This window comes from Salvelinus fontinalis, unplaced genomic scaffold (genome assembly GCF_029448725.1).
Source record: "Salvelinus fontinalis isolate EN_2023a unplaced genomic scaffold, ASM2944872v1 scaffold_1395, whole genome shotgun sequence".
NCBI classification, from domain to species: Eukaryota; Metazoa; Chordata; class Actinopteri; order Salmoniformes; family Salmonidae; genus Salvelinus; species Salvelinus fontinalis.
In genome coordinates, this window is record NW_026601604.1 from 1 (window position 1) to 20,125 (window position 20,125).

A 20,125-nucleotide genomic window follows, 5' to 3' on the forward strand; every position below is an offset into this window, starting at 1 on the left:
TCTGTCTGTCTGTCTGTCTCACACACACACACACACACACACACACACACACACACACACACACACACACACACACACACACACACACACACACACACACACACACACACACACACGTCATGACGCGACAATCACAAGTTTTACTGTCATACACTGTCAAGGAGGAGAACATGTGATACAATCCCCATGTTGTTTTGTTGTTCATCTCAGATCCACTGAGCTGGACTCCAACTGGAGCTGGTTTCAGCTGAGATGTATGCAGGTCGGAGGAAACGCCAACGCGGTACGTCAACACCATAACATTCCACTATATATATATATATGTTGGAACAACACACCACTTTAAACAGGACCTGCTGTGGATCTGACTCTCTCCCCCTCTTGTCTGTGTCCTCGTGGTGAAGACGGCCTTCTTCCGCCAGCATGGCTGCTCCACCAATGACACGACCGCCAAGTACAACAGCCGCGCGGCACAGATGTACCGAGAGAAGATCCGACAGCAAGCCAACACGGCGCTGTCTAAATATGGGTCTGACGTGAGTGTGGGCTGTGAGCGCAGCTTCAACGGTCACCCAAACGTACCATACCTTTATGTAGCATGTATGCATGTAACAACTCGCCCTTAACCCAGCTTTTTAAACGAGGCTCACGGTGATATATCCCTACTCCCAAGTTGTGGTTGTAACCACTATACCACTGAACATTGAGCTTTTGGAATTACTCCATGTTTATTGAGTTGTTTAAATTCCTACTGATATTATTATTATGTCTTATGGTTATCTATATAGGTCTATATATTATGTCTTATGGTTATCTATATAGGTCTATATATTATGTCTTATGGTTATCTATATAGATCTATATATTATGTCTTATGGTTATCTATATAGATCTATATATTATTATTATGTCTTATGGTTATCTATATAGGTCTATATATTATTATAATGTCTTATGGTTATCTATATAGATCTATATATTATGTCTTATGGTTATCTATATAGATCTATATATTATGTCTTATGGTTATCTATATAGATCTATATATTATTATTATGTCTTATGGTTATCTATATAGGTCTATATATTATTATAATGTCTTATGGTTATCTATATAGATCTATATATTATTATAATGTCTTATGGTTATCTATATAGATCTATATATTATTATTATGTCTTATGGTTATCTATATAGGTCTATATATTATGTCTTATGGTTATCTATATAGATCTATATATTATTATTATGTCTTATGGTTATCTATATAGGTCTATATATTATTATAATGTCTTATGGTTATCTATATAGATCTATATATTATTATAATGTCTTATGGTTATCTATATAGATCTATATATTATGTCTTATGGTTATCTATATAGATCTATATATTATTATTATGTCTTATGGTTATCTATATAGATCTATATATTATTTCTTATGGTTATCTATATAGGTCTATATATTATTATTATGTCTTATGGTTATCTATATAGATCTATATATTATTTCTTATGGTTATCTATATAGGTCTATATATTATTATGTCTTATGGTTATCTATATAGGTCTATATATTATTATTATTTCTTATGGTTATCTATATAGGTCTATATATTATTATTATTATTATGTCTTATGGTTATCTATATAGATCTATATATTATTATTATGTCTTATGGTTATCTATATAGGTCTATATATTCCTACTGTGATATTATTCCTCCACTGAGAAGGCAACGAACTCCCCCTCTCACAGCCACCCATATCAGCTACACATTGGCCTGTTGAGTCACCAGCGAGTGGGCAAACTCCAAGTGTGATGTCACCAGCAACATTAATTAATGTCTTGTGGATAGACCACACGATACATAATTACCCACAAGCACCATATCTGTTCTTATTGGTGCAGATGCACTTCCAGGTCCTCACAAGGCTTTTGCAGATACCAATTCAGATTTGAATGTGCTGTGCGTGTGTAGAGGTGTTTCATATTTTAACTCACTAGTTTCAAATCATCAACTATGGTCTTCAGTTTGGGCCAAACGGTTTAAGCAGGTGTGATAGAGCTGAGCTATATTTAAAATGGGAAATCAATACGGTCCCTATGACCAACATATTCCTTTCCCAAATCTAGTGGGTATAGACTTATGATGTCTATATCTATAGAGGCCAGGGTTGATTTGGCTCTGGGCCATCTAAATCACATGTATTTATAAAGCCCTTCTTACATAAGCTGATGTCACAAAGTGCTTCTTCAGAAACCCAGCCTAAAACCCCAAACAGCAAGCAATGCAGATATAGAAGCACAGTGGCTAGGACAAACTCCCTAGAAAGGCAGGAACCTAGGAAGAAAACTAGAGAGGAACCAGGCTCTGGGGGGAGGCCAGTCCTCTTATGGCTGTGCCAGGTGGAGATTATAAGGGTACATGGCCATTAAGGCCAGATTGTTCTTCAAGATGTTAAAACGTTCATATATGACCAGCAGGGTCAAATAATAATCACAGTGGTTGTCGAGGGTGCAGCAGGTCAGCACCTCAGGAGTAAATGTCAGTTGGCTTTGTGAATGGCGTCCGTGAACCCTTCCTCTTTCTCTTTCAGTTGTGGATTGACCCATCCAGTGTGAGCAGCCAGCCTGCAGCCCCAGAGAAGAGACAGACAGACTTCTTTGCTGAGCATACTCAGGTAGGCCTGAGGTCTATTGTTCAAATCACACCAATCACACAAGTGTTTTCTGTGTGTGCAGTAGTGTTGGTTCTGTGTGTACGTGTTGTGGTATTTAATGTGACTGAATTGGTGTATTTGCAGCCTTCAAACAGCTGGGACGTGACGGCTCCTTCCCTGACAGAACACAATGGAACCCTCACTCAACTATTGGAGGACACACCCAAAGCCCCCCACACCGCCAGCACTCGTGAGTCTCACACACACACACAGTCCCCCCTCTCCTATCCTTTCGTCTGGAGCTTTCCCATATGTTTCTGAGGTTGAATTAGACAGTTGATCTGTGATTGTATTTGACATTCTCAGAGCTGGAGGAAGGACCAAGCATTGAGGGACTGAGCACTGAGCAGTCTCCCAAAGTCGCTATAGGTAAGTCATCAGCCAACATCCTGTTCCTCCTCTGCCTCCTTTCACATGACAACAGCTCCTCCCCTCACCTCTCAAGGATCTTCGCAGACCTTATAAACACGGAATAGGTGATGGTCACAGCCATTTCCAGACCTCAACATCCACAGTAACCCCCCCCCCCCCCCTGATATTCTGGCAAGGCTGCTCTTGTTGGCTCTTCCCAGAATTGGAGAGACCCCCCCCCCCCCTTATTTAGACATTTGGACCAGGCGCCAAATTGTCCCTAGCCCTCCCATACATAGCCCACCCTGTAATACAGTCACTGGAGGTTGTCCATATGACCATGGAGCCCTCAGTAACACCTGTGTCTGCTTTGTCCGTAGAGGACTCCATGCGTTTGTCGTCAGATCAACCACAGCTACCCAAAGGTGATTGGAACGCCTTTTTAAAAGCTGCCGTTAGCCCATTGGCTGGCCAGATTTTCAGGAAGCATGGTTGGTTCTGTGCTTGACTGACACCTCACCTGATTGTGACATGCAAGCTTAGGCCCCTCCCTCCCAGCTCTAAGTAAAATATGTGACTGCCAAGGCTTTCTTCCTTCTTCCAGTCTCCTAACATTAATACAACAGTCAAATGACCCCTATTCAACACAGCCTCAGTCACAGACCTAGCAGACTCAGTGTCTTTCATTCAACACGTAGCCTCGGTCACAGACCTAGCAGACTCAGTGCCTTTCATTCAACACGTAGCCTCGGTCACAGACCTAGCAGACTCAGTGTCTTTCATTCAACATGTAGCCTCGGTCACAGACCTAGCAGACTCAGTGCCTTTCATTCAACACGTAGCCTCGGTCACAGACCTAGCAGACTCAGTGCCTTTCATTCAACATGTAGCCTCGGTCACAGACCTAGCAGACTCAGTGTCTTTCATTCAACATGTAGCCTCGGTCACAGACCTAGCAGACTCAGTGCCTATCATTCAACATGTAGCCTCGGTCACAGACCTAGCAGACTCAGTGCCTTTCATTCAACATGTAGCCTCGGTCACAGACCTAGCAGACTCAGTGCCTTTCATTCAACATGTAGCCTCGGTCACAGACCTAGCAGACTCAGTGTCTTTCATTCAACATGTAGCCTCAGTCACAGAGACCTAGCAGACTCAGTGCCTTTCATTCAACATGTAGCCTCGGTCACAGACCTAGCAGACTCAGTGCATTTCATTCAACATGTAGCCTCGGTCACAGACCTAGCAGACTCAGTGCCTTTCATTCAACATGTAGCCTCGGTCACAGACCTAGCAGACTCAGTGCCTTTCATTCAACATGTAGCCTCGGTCACAGACCTAGCAGACTCAGTGTCTTTCATTCAACATGTAGCCTCGGTCACAGACCTAGCAGACTCGGTGCCTTTCATTCAACATGTAGCCTCGGTCACAGACCTAGCAGACTCGGTGTCTATCATAAGTTTTCACTCCCGTTGGACTTCTTCATGTTGTATTGTGTTTCAAATTGGGGTTAAAATTATTATTATTTTTTTTTTTTAAATACATCACTGATCTACACAAAATAGTCTCATGTCAAAATGAGGGATACAATTCTGTACAGACTTCCTTCTTTTGACTCATTTAGATCAGTATTGTGGAGTGACTACAATGTGGTTGAGCCATCCTTAGTAGATCAGTATTGTGGAGTGACTACAATGTGGTTGAGCCATCCTTAGTAGATCAGTATTGTGGAGTGACTACAATGTGGTTGAGCCATCCTTAGTAGATCAGTATTGTGGAGTGACTACAATGTGTTTGAGCCATCCTTAGTAGATCAGTATTGTGGAGTGACTACAATGTGGTTGAGCCATCCTTAGTAGATCAGTATTGTGGAGTGACTACAATGTGGTTGAGCCATCCTCAGTAGATCAGTATTGTGGAGTGACTACAATGTAGTTGAGCCATCCTTAGTAGATCAGTATTGTGGAGTGACTACAATGTGGATGAGCCATCCTCAGTAGATCAGTATTGTGGAGTGACTACAATGTGGTTGAGCCATCCTCAGTAGATCAGTATTGTGGAGTGACTACAATGTGGTTGAGCCATCCTCAGTAGATCAGTATTGTGGAGTGACTACAATGTGGTTGAGCCATCCTCAATAGATCAGTATTGTGGAGTGACTACAATGTGTTTGAGCCATCCTTAGTAGATCAGTATTGTGGAGTGACTACAATGTGGTTGAGCCATCCTCAGTAGATCAGTATTGTGGAGTGACTACAATGTGGTTGAGCCATCCTTAGTAGATCAGTATTGGGGAGTGACTACAATGTGGTTGAGCCATCCTCAGTAGATCAGTATTGTGGAGTGACTACAATGTGGTTGAGCCATCCTCAGTAGATCAGTATTGTGGAGTGACTACAATGTGGTTGAGCCATCCTTAGTAGATCAGTATTGTGGAGTGACTACAATGTGTTTGAGCCATCCTCAGTAGATCAGTATTGTGGAGTGACTACAATGTGGTTGAGCCATCCTTAGTTTTGTCCCATCACAGCCGTAAACCCTGAAGCTGTTTTAAAGTCACAGTAGGACTCATGATGACATCACTGCACGGTTCCCTTCCCGTCCGGCAGCTCAGTTAGAAAGCACGTCTGTATCTTTGTAATAACTTGATCAAGCTTAAAGGGATATTCAGTGCCTGCTTCTTTTTTTCTACCCATCTACCAATCGCTGCCCTTCTTTGAGGCATTTGAAAAGCTCCCGTTGGTTGAATCTCTGCTTGAAATGCACTACTTCACTGAGGGAAAGGGGGATACGTAGTCAGTTGTACAACTGAATGTATTCAACTGAAATGTGTCTGACCTTACAGAGGTTGTATGTTTGGGGAACCAAGAAAGGGTCATTCAAATCACGTTGACCATTATTATTTCACACACTGAGGCCATGCAACTTATTGTGTGATTTGCTACACAAATGTTTTCTGCTCAACAATCAAGATATTTGAGTTATACATTTTTCTTAATTTGTGAACATTTTATTTTATTTTCAGTTTGACATGGAGTATTTGGTAGGGATCAATGATTTGGTGCTTATCATTTCAGTTCTACTTCGTATCAAAATGTGAAAGTCCAATGGGGTGAATACTTATTATAGGAACTGTCTGTCCCGTAACTTTAGAATGATGTAAACAAATGAAACTATTTCTGTCAGGTGTATGACAATGGTGCTGTCCTTCAGCTGCAGTGATATAACACTGCTGACTGTAGCACATGTCTTGAAACTGCTCTGACTGGATAAAAGGACTGTTGGAACGCTATTTCTCATCCGAGTGTGTTGACAAGTTCTTTGCGTAGCGTCTGCTAAGGGTACTGAGTGTTTGCACCTGTTTAACAGAGGGGGAAACGTACAACGGTTTGTGCATTCACATGTATGGGGGCACGCCTATGCATTTGTAGGGGTTAACATTGGTGTGTGTGCAACTTGCATTCCTTTTTCAAAGTTCTGCAGAGCGATTACAACTCGGGAGTCCCTGGCCTGTCGCTGTCCACCAGTGTTCTAATGATGAGCTTTGTGTTACAGATGTGAAGCAATCCATCATTGGGAAAAAGAAGCCCAGCACTACTAAGAAAGGGGTAAGTTACACCCCCTTCAGCACTTAGACAGGGGGCTCCGCGTGAGGAGCAGGGTTTAGGCTGGTCACGTGACCTGACTAGGAAACACGTGGAGCCCTAGATATGGCATGTAGTTAGGGCTCGGTGTTGTTCCTGGATAAGTCACGTTGACCAGAAAAACAAATGTCCCAAATCAGAACCACCAAACCTGGCTAATGAATCAAGAGTGCGTTGATCAAACCATGAATGTAATACAACCACTTGTCCACTGGGGGGCAGTCATTTCCTCTGTCCCCAGCTGTGTGTAACCATCTCCTCTGTGCTCCTCTCCCTCCAGCTGGGTGCTAAGAAGGGCCTGGGGGCCCAGAAGGTGAGCAGTAAGAGCTTCTCGGAGGTGGAGAAACAGGCCCAGGTAGCTGAGAAGCTGAGAGAGGAGCAAGCAGCTGATGCTAAGAAACAGGCAGAGGAGTCCATGTGAGTGAACCACAGTTTGACAGTCAGAGAGCATGGAAACACCTCCGCCCCACATTCTGCTCTTACTGCTGTTTTAGTGTTTACACTAAATTAATATTTGCTGTCTTCTCATGGTCAGACTGTTCAGTGGTTGTATGTATCATGCTGCGAAATATGGAGCCTACTTCTGCGTACAAGAAGTGAATAGAGGGGATCCTTGAGGACAGCAAGTAGTGACATCCGCTGGCACAATAATCCTATTATCGTGTAACCGACAATTATGGACCATAACTGTGGGGGGGACAAAATGTCTTGATACATTTTACACACGGAGGGTAATGTTGGTAATCATTTTATGAGGAGAACGACATGGTCGGGAGGAGAGTTTCCTCAAATTCCAAGCGGGCAAAATTGTTGCAAATGAATGTAGAACAATTGACAAATGTGTCTCTTTTTGCAGTGTGGCCTCCATGCGCCTGGCCTACAAGGAGCTGGAGATTGACAGGAAGATGGACAACAAGAAGATGCAGAACATGGAGGGTAAGAAGAGAGAGCAGGCTGAGAGACTGGGCATGGGCTTCGGCAACCGCAGGTAATCACGTTATCAGTGTTCAAACCATGTTCTCAAACAACAGTAATGTTTCTCATGGAATAAGCTCTCCTTGAGCACTACAAATAGCACATGAGTGCTGCCTGTTTGCATGTGCTATTGTAGGCTATAGTATTCCTGCTTAAACGATACTTTGGGATTTTGGCAATCAGGCCCTTTATCTACTTACCCAGAGTCAGATGGACTCGTGGATACCATATTTATAGTCCGTGTCAAGTTTGAAGGAAGTTAGAGAGTTTTGTGAGCCAATGCTAACTAGCGTTAGCGCAATGACTGGAAGTTTATGGGTATCTGCTTATTATGCTAATGCTAGTAAGAAATTGCGCAAGGGCTAGTTAGCAACGTCCTTCAAACTGCACGCAGAGAAATAAAAATGCTATCCAGGAGTTGATCTGACCCTGGGGAAGTAGATAAAGGAGTTGATCCGACTCTGGGGAAGTAGATAAAGGAGTAGATCTGACTCTGGGGAAGTAGATAAAGGAGTAGATCTGACTCTGGGGAAGTAGATAAAGGAGTTGATCCGACTCTGGGGAAGTAGATAAAGGAGTTGATCCGACTCTGGGGAAGTAGATAAAGGAGTTGATCCGACTCTGGGGAAGTAGATAAAGGAGTTGATCCGACTCTGGGGAAGTAGATAAAGGAGTTGATCCGACTCTGGGGAAGTAGATAAAGGAGTTGATCCGACTCTGGGGAAGTAGATAAAGGAGTTGATCCGACTCTGGGGAAGTAGATAAAGGAGTTGATCCGACTCTGGGGAAGTAGATAAAGGAGTTGATCCGACTCTGGGGAAGTAGATAAAGGAGTTGATCCGACTCTGGGGAAGTAGATAAAGGAGTTGATCCGACTCTGGGGAAGTAGATAAAGGAGTTGATCCGACTCTGGGGAAGTAGATAAAGGAGTTGATCCGACTCTGGGGAAGTAGATAAAGGAGTTGATCCGACTCTGGGGAAGTAGATAAAGGAGTTGATCCGACTCTGGGGAAGTAGATAAAGGAGTTGATCCGACTCTGGGGAAGTAGATAAAGGAGTTGATCCGACTCTGGGGAAGTAGATAAAGGAGTTGATCCGACTCTGGGGAAGTAGATAAAGGAGTTGATCCGACTCTGGGGAAGTAGATAAAGGAGTTGATCCGACTCTGGGGAAGTAGATAAAGGAGTTGATCTGACTCTGGGGAAGTAGATAAAGGAGTTGATCTGACTCTGGGGAAGTAGATAAAGGTCCTAATTGCCAAAATCCCGAAGTATCCCTTTAATTATTTATGCTTTTGGTTGGTGTCCCAGTCTTTGATGGGATGCCATGTTACAGCGTGTGGTTTTAACTTCAGTGGTGTTTGTGTGTTTACGGTGTGTGTGTGTGTGTGTGTGTGTGTAGATTGTGTTGCAGTACATTATTGTGTGTGTGGATATGACTTAAGTGTGTGTGTATTCTGTGTATTCCAGCACCATATCTCACTCAGTGATGTCAGAGATGCAGGTGATTGAGCAGGAGACGCCCTTGGGGGCCAAGTCCTCGCCTCGCTCCAAACTGGACATGTTGGATGAGCCGGGCTTCTCCTCCGGACCCCCTAAGTACGTCACACCCCAAACAGATCAGAATGTCTTCTCCTAAGGAGTAGTAGTGGAAAAATGGGTTTCTGTCCAATTCCAAATGGACTTCCAACCCCAAGTTAGCTACCTCCCAGGCACTGGGGTTGTTGTATACAGCTGAGGATTGGATTGGTATTAACAATATGGTAATGGATCCAACTTGCCTTCAGATAGGCTTGATATACTTGTCTTCATCTTGCTAAGACACCTATCCAATCATTTCATAATTATCTAAGAGTCTTGGGTCTATGGGTTAGGGGTAGAGCCTTGGGTCTATGGGTTAGGGGTAGAGCCTTGGGTCTATGGGTTAGGGGTAGACCCTTGGGTCTATGGGTTAGGGGTAGAGCCTTGGGTCTATGGGTAATATATCCCTTCATCTACCTCTGTTTCCTCAGATCTAATCCATTATGAATGTATCCTTGTGTATCCCTACCTGACCACCATTGTCCCTGCCTCTGTGTGTGTGTTTTGTCGGGACAGGTACAAGGACAACCCGTTCACGGCAGGCGACGGCTTCGGCTCGCGGTGGGACTCTGATGGGGGCGTGGCCTCTTTCACCTCCTCCTGGGCCCTGGAGAAGGAGGAGCCTAAAGAGGAGGTGACCATATCCAGCATCCAGCCTATCGGAGAACGGCCCAGTCGGCGGAAGGCGGAGGTGGCGGCGCCCGTGTCCGAGTCGAGCGAGGCCCGGCAGAAGTTTTCCAACGCCAAGGCCATCTCTTCCGACATGTTCTTCGGCCGTGAGAACTACGGCGAGGTAAAGTTACACCGCTGTATTACCAACAAATACCAAGCCACCTGTCAACTGAACGGAAACCTCTAGAGCAAGGCAGGCCGCATTTAGTAAGACAACCGCTGCTCTGGTCTAGTATGGTGTTGTCTAATATTGTGTTGACTAGTATGATGTTGACTAGTCTAGTATGATGTTGACTAGTATGTTGTTGTCTAGTATGCAGGCATGCAAACTAGTCACCTTTCGGCAAAATTCTCCGTTTTGAATCAGAAATAGGTGACCTACGTGATTCGTGTAGATCCGATGAGAAAAGTTTGGGGGTGCCTTGGCTTTGGATCACACTACTGGCTGTAAGCGAACGAGTGATGCGCGTTTGGAGCAATACTGGCTGTATCCAAGACTCAGCCAATCGTTCACATAACAACAGAATGCAGTACGCGACTGAAGAGACAACCAACTGGCTGGTTACATCATCAGCGACCTCATGAGCTGTAACCGAAAAACAACTGGCATTTGAATAGTTTGAGGTGAGGGAGAAAATGTGGTGGAACAAGTATTGTTAGCATTGCTAAGTAACGTTATCTTGCTAGCTTGATTGAATTCTCCGTTAGCTAGCCAGCCAGAGAAATGTTGAGCAACATTAGCCAACTTAACTGATCAAATAATTGAGTTTATGAAAATGAGCTGGCTATTAAAGTCAGACAGCTAACATTAGCTAGCTGATGTTACAACATCAGATGAGCTAACATTAGTAACCTAACCAATTCGCTATAGTATTCATTTTCAGAATGAGAGAATTTGGTGAAAATGAGGCGTTGCTTGTTAAACAAGTGGATTCAGGGATCAAGTGTAGCTGGACTTGGGTCTGGCTTAAGCTGGATGCCACTATAGAGGTGAAAGGAACATGTTGGGGATGAATCAGAATTAGATGGGTAACATAGATAAGATGTTATTTTCATCATATGCTTGTGAGATACTTGTCATTAGAATGGTTCCCTTTGGACTATAGGGTTGGCAGTTGCAGTTATCACTTCTCAGCTAGGGCTTAGTCACTTGGGGCCAGAGAGGGGAGAGGTCAGGCTTGTCTTCATATGTCAATGTATCTGTTAAACCATGTGGTGCTATGAAGAATATCAGAAGGGGAGGAGGACAGAATGGAACATTGTTTTCTTATGGGAATGTGTCTAACTATTCCTAAACCATGTGAAGGGATGGCGTGATTAATGGGGAACCAGTTAGTTATCTCATACAATGTCTGTACGCCAGTCACTCCCTCCTTTTCTCATTGGGGGAAGGAGTATGGCAGTGTTTGGAACCATTGTATGTCCCCTCTGAGGTTGCCCTTATCTTGACCTAGTATATGACCTAAGAGGCTCACTGTCTTCAGTGAGTTTGTCCAGGTTTGGGTGTATTTGAGATGGGAGTATCTAGAATTGATAAATGCCATTGAATGAGGTAATGTTTTGGTACTCTGTGAAGTACCAAGAATGAGATTAGAACCTTGTTTAGGAGACCAAACTGAACGATAATTTATAGCGAATGCTGTCTAGCTATGGGATACTCTCTCAAGTAAAAGTCTTTCTTTGTGAAGCAGTTCCTATTATCTGTGGTTTGTCATGTCGACTAGGGGGTGGATCTTTGCTATAAAAGATCTCAGTTGCCATTATGTTGGCCACTCTCAACTTTTCATTAGAGATACTGAAATGTTGAAAGTTAAATGCTATTGCAAAAGCTTAATTATTATTAAAGGTGAAGTTTAAGTATAACTGTGGCTGGTGTGTGGTTTGCTCTCTTATCATTTGGTAATACAGGAAATTGCCACGACAAACACTACACACTTTCCCTCTTTTTCAATACTGTTGATAAAAAGGGGTAGGCCAGGTCTCTACCTGAAAGAGATCAATTATGCCATCAAAGGGTATCCTGCTCTGCTGGAACATTGTAGAACAGATGTCCACAGGCAGATAGTGTACAATACAATAATGTGTAGCCCACAGATATTGCTTAGTTGTGTTGAACTTGACAGTAACACTTGTGTGTGAATATATATTATATTTTTTACTCAGTGAATGTTATTTTTGCACACATGCAGTCTTGTGCTCTTGATCGATGTCTACTATAGTGGCCACTATAATAGAGCAAAAATATAATTTCTGTTTCATTCTATTTCTACTTTTAAGATGAGATGGTGTTGTCTAGTTTAATGAGATGGTGTTGACTAGTCTAATGAGATGTTGTTGACTAGTCTAATGAGATGGTGTTGACTAGTCTAATGCGATGGTGTTGACTAGTCTATGAGATGGTGTTGTCTAGTCTAATGAGATGGTGTTGACTAGTCTAATGAGATGGTGTTGACTAGTCTAATGAGATGGTGTTGACTAGTCTAATGAGATGGTGTTGACTAGTCTAATGAGATGGTGTTGACTAGTCTAATGAGATGGTGTTGTCTAATGAGATGGTGTTGACTAGTCTAATGAGATGGTGTTGTCTAATGAGATGGTGTTGACTAGTCTAATGCGATGGTGTTGACTAGTCTAATGAGATGGTGTTGACTAGTCTAATGAGATGGTGTTGACTAGTCTAATGAGATGGTGTTGACTAGTCTAATGAGATGGTGTTGACTAGTCTAATGAGATGGTGTTGACTAGTCTAATGAGATGGTGTTGACTAGTCTAATGAGATGGTGTTGACTAGTCTAATGAGATGGTGTTGTTGGTGTTGACTAGTCAAATGAGATGGTGTTGACTAGTTTAATGAGATGGTGTTGTCTAGTCTAATGAGATGGTGTTGTCTAGTCTAATGAGATGGTGTTGTTGGTGTTGTCTAGTCTAATGAGATGGTGTTGTTGGTGTTGACTAGTCTAATGAGATGGTGTTGTTGGTGTTGACTAGTCTAATGAGATGGTGTTGACTAGTCTAATGAGATGGTGTTGACTAGTCTAATGAGATGGTGTTGACTAGTCTAATGAGATGGTGTTGACTAGTCTAATGAGATGGTGTTGACTAGTCTAATGAGATGGTGTTGACTAGTCTAATGAGATGGTGTTGACTAGTCTAATGAGATGGTGTTGACTAGTCTAATGAGATGGTGTTGTCTAGTCTAATGAGATGGTGTTGTCTAGTCTAATGAGATGGTGTTGTCTAGTCTAATGAGATGGTGTTGACTAGTCTAATGAGATGGTGTTGTCTAGTCTAATGAGATGGTGTTGACTAGTCTAATGAGATGGTGTTGTCTAATGAGATGGTGTTGTCTAATGAGATGGTGTTGTCTAATGAGATGGTGTTGTCTAATGAGATGGTGTTGTCTAATGAGATGGTGTTGACTAGTCTAATGAGATGGTGTTGACTAGTCTAATGAGATGGTGTTGACTAGTCTAATGAGATGGTGTTGACTAGTCTAATGAGATGGTGTTGACTAGTCTAATGAGATGGTGTTGACTAGTCTAATGAGATGGTGTTGTTGGTGTTGTCTAGTCTAGCTAATGTAGGGCTGTCCCCGTAAAATAAATACAAATACAATTGGTCGACCGAGAGTCGTCTGTTCTTTCTACCAAAATATACTTTTTTTTTTTTTAAATGTAGGGGTGTGGATCAGGAAACCAGTCACTATCTGGTGTGACCACCATTTGCCTCATATAGTATGACACATCTCCTTCACATAGAGTTGATCAGGCTGTTGATTGTGGCCTGTGGGATGTTGTCCCACTTCTCTTCAATGGCTGTCAAGGTTGCTGGATATTGGCGGGAACTGGAACACGCTGTCGTACACGTCGATCCATAGCATCCCAAACATGCTCATTGGGCAACATGGAAGAAGTGGGAAATTTTCAGCTTCCAGGAATTGTGTACAGATCCTTGCGACATGGGGCCGAGGTGATGGCGGCAGATGAATGGCACGACATTGGGCCACAGGGTCTCGTCACGGTGTCTCTGTGCATTCTTATTGCCATCGATAAAATGCAATTGTGTTTGTTGTCCGTAGCTTATGCCTGCCCATACCATCCCCCCACTACATGTGTGGGGCACTCTGTTCTCAATGTTGACATCAGTAAACCGCTCGCCCACAAGACGCCACACACGTGGTCTGCGGTTGTGAGGCAGGATGGACGTACTGCCAAATTCTCTAAAACGATGTTGGAGGCGGCTTATGGTAGAGAAATTAACATTCAATTCTCTGGCAACAGCTCTGGTGGACTTTCCTGCAGCTAGTATGCCAATTCAACTTGAGACATCTGTGGCATTGTGTTGAGTGGCCTTTTATTGTCCCTGGCACAAGGTTCACCTGTGTAATGATCATGTTGTTTAATCAGCTTCTTGATATGCCACACCTGTCAGGTGGATGGATTATCTTGGCGAATGAGAAATGCTCACTAACAGGGATGTCTACAAATTTGTGCACAAAATTTGAGAGAAGTAAGGTGGCGTATGAAACATTTCTGGGACCTTTCTTTTTTTGTCCAGTGTAATACCAGAGGCTCTTATCATGAAACAAATTCTACATCCTTTAAGCATAGCATAGTTTTTTTTAAATTGCCTAATTTGTGAAATTGCTGTATCCGACATTTTGTGATTAGACAATTTAGGCCAGGGCTGTTTCCTCGTCTCCTCACTCCGCTGCTGTCTCCGCCACATTGTTCTCAACACCAATATGCTGGTTAACTCTGCTATTATCCACATAGCAACATGGTCTAGGAAAAGGCTCCAATTCAACAGTGCACTGATGTTTCAGAACCGCGGACAGCGACCGCTATCCAAGCGCATTTGTGATAAAAGACTATTTCTATTAGTGTTGCACCATTGTTCTTATGTAATATAACCATATAGAATTTCAGCAGCACATGTCTTAGTGATGGACTGTTCCATCCCCACGGCCTCCACAATGGATCAGTCCAATCAGACAGGCGCCAATCAGACCGGTGTCTTGTACACCATTAAAAAATTATTATAGTATTGCGGCTGACTGCTCAACTAAAGAAATATCGGTCGACCAACAGCATATCGACCAAACAATCGACCAGTTTAAATGGGATCAACCCTAAACTAATGAGATGGTGTCTATGGTGTTGACTAGTCAAGGGAATGCGATGGTGTTGTCTAATGAGATGGTGTTGACTAGTCTAATGAGATGGTGTTGACTAGTCTAATGAGATGGTGTTGACTAGTCTAATGAGATGGTGTTGTCTAGTCTAAGGATGGTGTTGTTGGTGTTGACTAGTCTAATGAGATGGTGTTGTCTAGTCTAATGAGATGGTGTTGTCTAGTCTAATGAGATGGTGTTGTCTAGTCTAATGAGATGGTGTTGTCTAGTCTAATGAGATGGTGTTGTCTAGTCTAATGAGATGGTGTTGTCTAGTCTAATGAGATGGTGTTGTCTAGTCTAATGAGATGGTGTTGTCTAGTCTAATGAGATGGTGTTGTCTAGTCTAATGAGATGGTGTTGTCTAGTCTAATGAGATGGTGTTGTCTAGTCTAATGAGATGGTGTTGTCTAGTCTAATGAGATGGTGTTGTCTAGTCTAATGAGATGGTGTTGACTAGTCTAATGAGATGGTGTTGTCTAGTCTAATGAGATGGTGTTGTCTAGTCTAATGAGATGGTGTTGTCTAATGAGATGGTGTTGTCTAATGAGATGGTGTTGTCTAATGAGATGGTGTTGTCTAATGAGATGGTGTTGTCTAATGAGATGGTGTTGTCTAATGAGATGGTGTTGTCTAATGAGATGGTGTTGACTAGTCTGAGATGGTGTTGACTAGTCTGAGATGGTGTTGTCTAGTCTGAGATGGTGTTGTCTAGTCTGAGATGGTGTTGTCTAGTCTAATGAGATGGTGTTGTCTAGTCTAATGAGATGGTGTTGACTAGTCTAATGAGATGGTGTTGTCTAGTCTAATGAGATGGTGTTGACTAGTCTAATGAGATGGTGTTGACTAGTCTAATGAGATGGTGTTGTCTAGTCTAATGAGATGGTGTTGACTAGTCTAATGAGATGGTGTTGACTAGTCTAATGAGATGGTGTTGACTAGTCTAATGAGATGGTGTTGACTAGTCTAATGAGATGGTGTTGTCTAGTCTAATGAGATGGTGTTGACTAGTCTAATGAGATGGTGTTGTCTAGTCTAATGAGATGGTGTTGTTGGTGTTGACTAGTCTAATGAGATGGTGTTGACTAGTCTAATGAGATGGTGTTGTCTAGTCTAATGAGATGGTGTTGTCTAGTCTAATGAGATGGTGTTGACTAGTCTAATGAGATGGTGTTGTCTAGTCTAATGAGATGGTGTTGTCTAATGAGATGGTGTTGTTGGTGGTGTCTAGTCTAATGCGATGGTGTTGTCTAGTCTAATGAGATGGTGTTGACTAGTCTAATGAGATGGTGTTGACTAGTCTAATGAGATGGTGTTGTCTAGTCTAAGGATGGTGTTGTTGGTGTTGACTAGTCTAATGAGATGGTGTTGTCTAGTCTAAGGATGGTGTTGTTGGTGTTGACTAGTCTAATGAGATGGTGTTGTCTAGTCTAATGAGATGGTGTTGACTAGTCTAATGAGATGGTGTTGTCTAGTCTAATGAGATGGTGTTGTCTAGTCTAATGAGATGGTGTTGACTAGTCTAATGAGATGGTGTTGACTAGTCTAATGAGATGGTGTTCACTAGTCTAGTGAGATGGTGTTGTCTAGTCTAATGAGATGGTGTTGTCTAGTCTAATGAGATGGTGTTGTCTAGTCTAATGAGATGGTGTTGTCTAGTCTAATGAGATGGTGTTGTCTAGTCTAATGAGATGGTGTTGACTAGTCTAATGAGATGGTGTTGTCTAGTCTAAGGATGGTGTTGTTGGTGTTGGCTAGTCAAGCGAATGCGATGGTGTTGTCTAATGAGATGGTGTTGTCTAATGAGATGGTGTCATTCTGTCATTCCCCAGTATGAGGCTAAGACACGTCTGGAGGGCCTGTCTGGCAACACGTCCATCAGCTCTGCTGACCTGTTTGGGGACGGGAGTGACCGTGACACAGGTAAGGGTTAATGTTGTGTGTTTGTGATCTCTGTCTGTCTCTGTAGGGGCAGCAGGTTATGAGTGTGTTTGACTATTTGGTAATGTGTGTGTGTGTTTGTGTTTGTGATCTCTGTCTCTGTAGGGGCAGCAGGTTATGAGAGTGTGCTGCCGACGGGGCCAGACATTGCTCAGTTCAAACAGGGGGTGAAGACTGTGGCGGGCAAGATGGCCGTGCTGGCCAACGGCGTCATGAACACCATACAGGTGACAGGACCAGAGACGCCTCAACACAATACAATTACACATACAGAGAAACTCTACAGGACCAGAGACACCTCAACACAATACAATTACACATACAGAGAAACTCTACAGGACCAGAGACACCTAAACACAATACAATTACACATACAGAGAAACTCTACAGGACCAGAGACACCTCAATACAATTACACATACAGAGAAACTCTACAGGACCAGAGACGCCTCAATACAATTACACATACAGAGAAACTCTACAGGACCAGAGACACCTCAACACAATACAATTAGACATACAGAGAAACTCTATGGGACCAGAGACACCTCAACACAATACAATTACACATACAGAGAAACTCTATGGGACCAGAGACACCTCAACACAATACAATTACACATACAGAGAAACTCTACAGGACCAGAGACACCTCAATACAATTACACATACAGAGAAACTCTATGGGACCAGAGACACCTCAACACAATACAATTACACATACAGAGAAACTCTATGGGACCAGAGACACCTCAACACAATACAATTAGACATACAGAGAAACTCTACGGGACCAGAGACACCTCAACACAATACAATTACACATACAGAGAAACTCTACAGGACCAGAGACACCTCAACACAATACAATTACACATACAGAGAAACTCTACAGGACCAGAGACACCTCAACACAATACAATTACACATACAGAGAAACTCTACAGGACCAGAGACGCCTCAACACAATACAATTACACATACAGAGAAACTCTATTGTCCTGTCTATTGTCTAGTAGGACACACAACGGAAAAGGTTTTGCAACTGAAAACATGAATTGAGCATTTGTTTTGAACAAGTCCAGGTGGTCTCTCCCTGTTTGTCAGTTTTCTTCAGTTTGGTTCCTAATGATCACTGCTCTTTTCTCTAGTATTGGTAGGAAAACATACCGCTCTGTTCTCTAGTATTGGTAGGAAAACATACCGCTCTGTTCTCTAGTATTGGTAGGAAAACATACCGCTGTGTTCTCTAGTATTGGTAGGAAAACATACCGCTCTGTTCTCTAGTATTGGTAGGAAAACATACCGCTCTGTTCTCTAGTATTGGTAGGAAAACGTACCGCTCTGTTCTCTAGTATTGGTAGGAAAACATACCGCTGTGTTCTCTAGTATTGGTAGGAAAACGTACCGCTGTGTTCTCTAGTATTGGTAGGAAAACATACCGCTCTGTTCTCTAGTATTGGTAGGAAAACATACCGCTGTGTTCTCTAGTATTGGTAGGAAAACGTACCGCTGTGTTCTCTAGTATTGGTAGGAAAACATACCGCTCTGTTCTCTAGTATTGGTAGGAAAACATACCGCTGTGTTCTCTAGTATTGGTAGGAAAACATACCGCTCTGTTCTCTAGTATTGGTAGGAAAACATACCGCTCTGTTCTCTAGTATTGGTAGGAAAACATACCGCTCTGTTCTCTAGTATTGGTAGGAAAACATACCGCTCTGTTCTCTAGTATTGGTAGGAAAACATACTGCTGTGTTCTCTAGTATTGGTAGGAAAACATACCGCTCTGTTCTCTAGTATTGGTAGGAAAACATACCGCTCTGTTCTCTAGTATTGGTAGGAAAACATACCGCTCTGTTCTCTAGTATTGGTAGGAAAACATACCGCTCTGTTCTCTAGTATTGGTAGGTAAACATACCGCTCTGTTCTCTAGTATTGGTAGGTAAACATACCGCTCTGTTCTCTAGTATTGGTAGGAAAACATACCGCTCTGTTCTCTAGTATTGGTAGGAAAACATACCGCTCTGTTCTCTAGTATTGGTAGGAAAACATACCGCTCTGTTCTCTAGTATTGGTAGGAAAACATACCGCTCTGTTCTCTAGTATTGGTAGGAAAACATACTGCTCTGTTCTCTAGTATTGGTAGGAAAACATACCGCTCTGTTCTCTAGTATTGGTAGGAAAACATACCGCTCTGTTCTCTAGTATTGGTAGGAAAACATACTGCTCTGTTCTCTAGTATTGGTAGGAAAACATACCGCTCTGTTCTCTAGTATTGGTAGGAAAACATACCGCTCTGTTCTCTAGTATTGGTAGGAAAACATACCGCTCTGTTCTCTAGTATTGGTAGGAAAACATACCGCTCTGTTCTCTAGTATTGGTAGGTAAACATACCGCTCTGTTCTCTAGTATTGGTAGGAAAACGTACCGCTCTGTTCTCTAGTATTGGTAGGAAAACATACTGCTCTGTTCTCTAGTATTGGTAGGTAAACATACCGCTCTGTTCTCTAGTATTAATTCCACTCTGTTCTCTAGTATTGGTAGGAAAACGTACCGCTCTGTTCTCTAGTATTGGTAGGAAAACATACCGCTCTGTTCTCTAGTATTGGTAGGTAAACATACCGCTCTGTTCTCTAGTATTGGTAGGAAAACATACTGCTCTGTTCTCTAGTATTGGTAGGAAAACATACCGCTCTGTTCTCTAGTATTGGTAGGAAAACATACCGCTCTGTTCTCTAGTATTGGTAGGAAAACATACCGCTCTGTTCTCTAGTATTGGTAGGAAAACATACCGCTCTGTTCTCTAGTATTGGTAGGAAAACATACCGCTCTGTTCTCTAGTATTGGTAGGAAAACGTACCGCTCTGTTCTCTAGTATTGGTAGGAAAACATACCGCTCTGTTCTCTAGTATTGGTAGGAAAACATACCGCTCTGTTCTCTAGTATTGGTAGGAAAACATACTGCTCTGTTCTCTAGTATTGGTAGGAAAACATACCGCTCTGTTCTCTAGTATTGGTAGGAAAACATACCGCTCTGTTCTCTAGTATTGGTAGGAAAACAT

At 42.6% G+C, this 20,125-nt stretch overlaps 1 protein-coding gene across 1 annotated transcript in view; it reads left to right on the top strand.

Moving 5' to 3' along the window:
- Nucleotides 1-161: 161 nt before the first annotated feature.
- The window catches only part of LOC129849226 (ADP-ribosylation factor GTPase-activating protein 2-like), a gene marked incomplete at its 5' end in the record, with an annotated part of 29,576 nt that continues 9,612 nt past the window's right edge, over nt 162-20,125 (top strand). Inside the window, 12 exons of the mRNA XM_055916163.1 lie at nt 162-283; nt 405-536; nt 2,605-2,688; nt 2,812-2,917; nt 3,034-3,096; nt 6,634-6,686; nt 7,003-7,139; nt 7,579-7,710; nt 9,167-9,295; nt 9,794-10,070; nt 16,955-17,045; nt 17,169-17,290. Coding sequence (XP_055772138.1) covers nt 162-283; nt 405-536; nt 2,605-2,688; nt 2,812-2,917; nt 3,034-3,096; nt 6,634-6,686; nt 7,003-7,139; nt 7,579-7,710; nt 9,167-9,295; nt 9,794-10,070; nt 16,955-17,045; nt 17,169-17,290 — 1,448 coding nt within the window. The remainder of the gene's footprint in view (nt 284-404; nt 537-2,604; nt 2,689-2,811; nt 2,918-3,033; nt 3,097-6,633; nt 6,687-7,002; nt 7,140-7,578; nt 7,711-9,166; nt 9,296-9,793; nt 10,071-16,954; nt 17,046-17,168; nt 17,291-20,125) is intronic.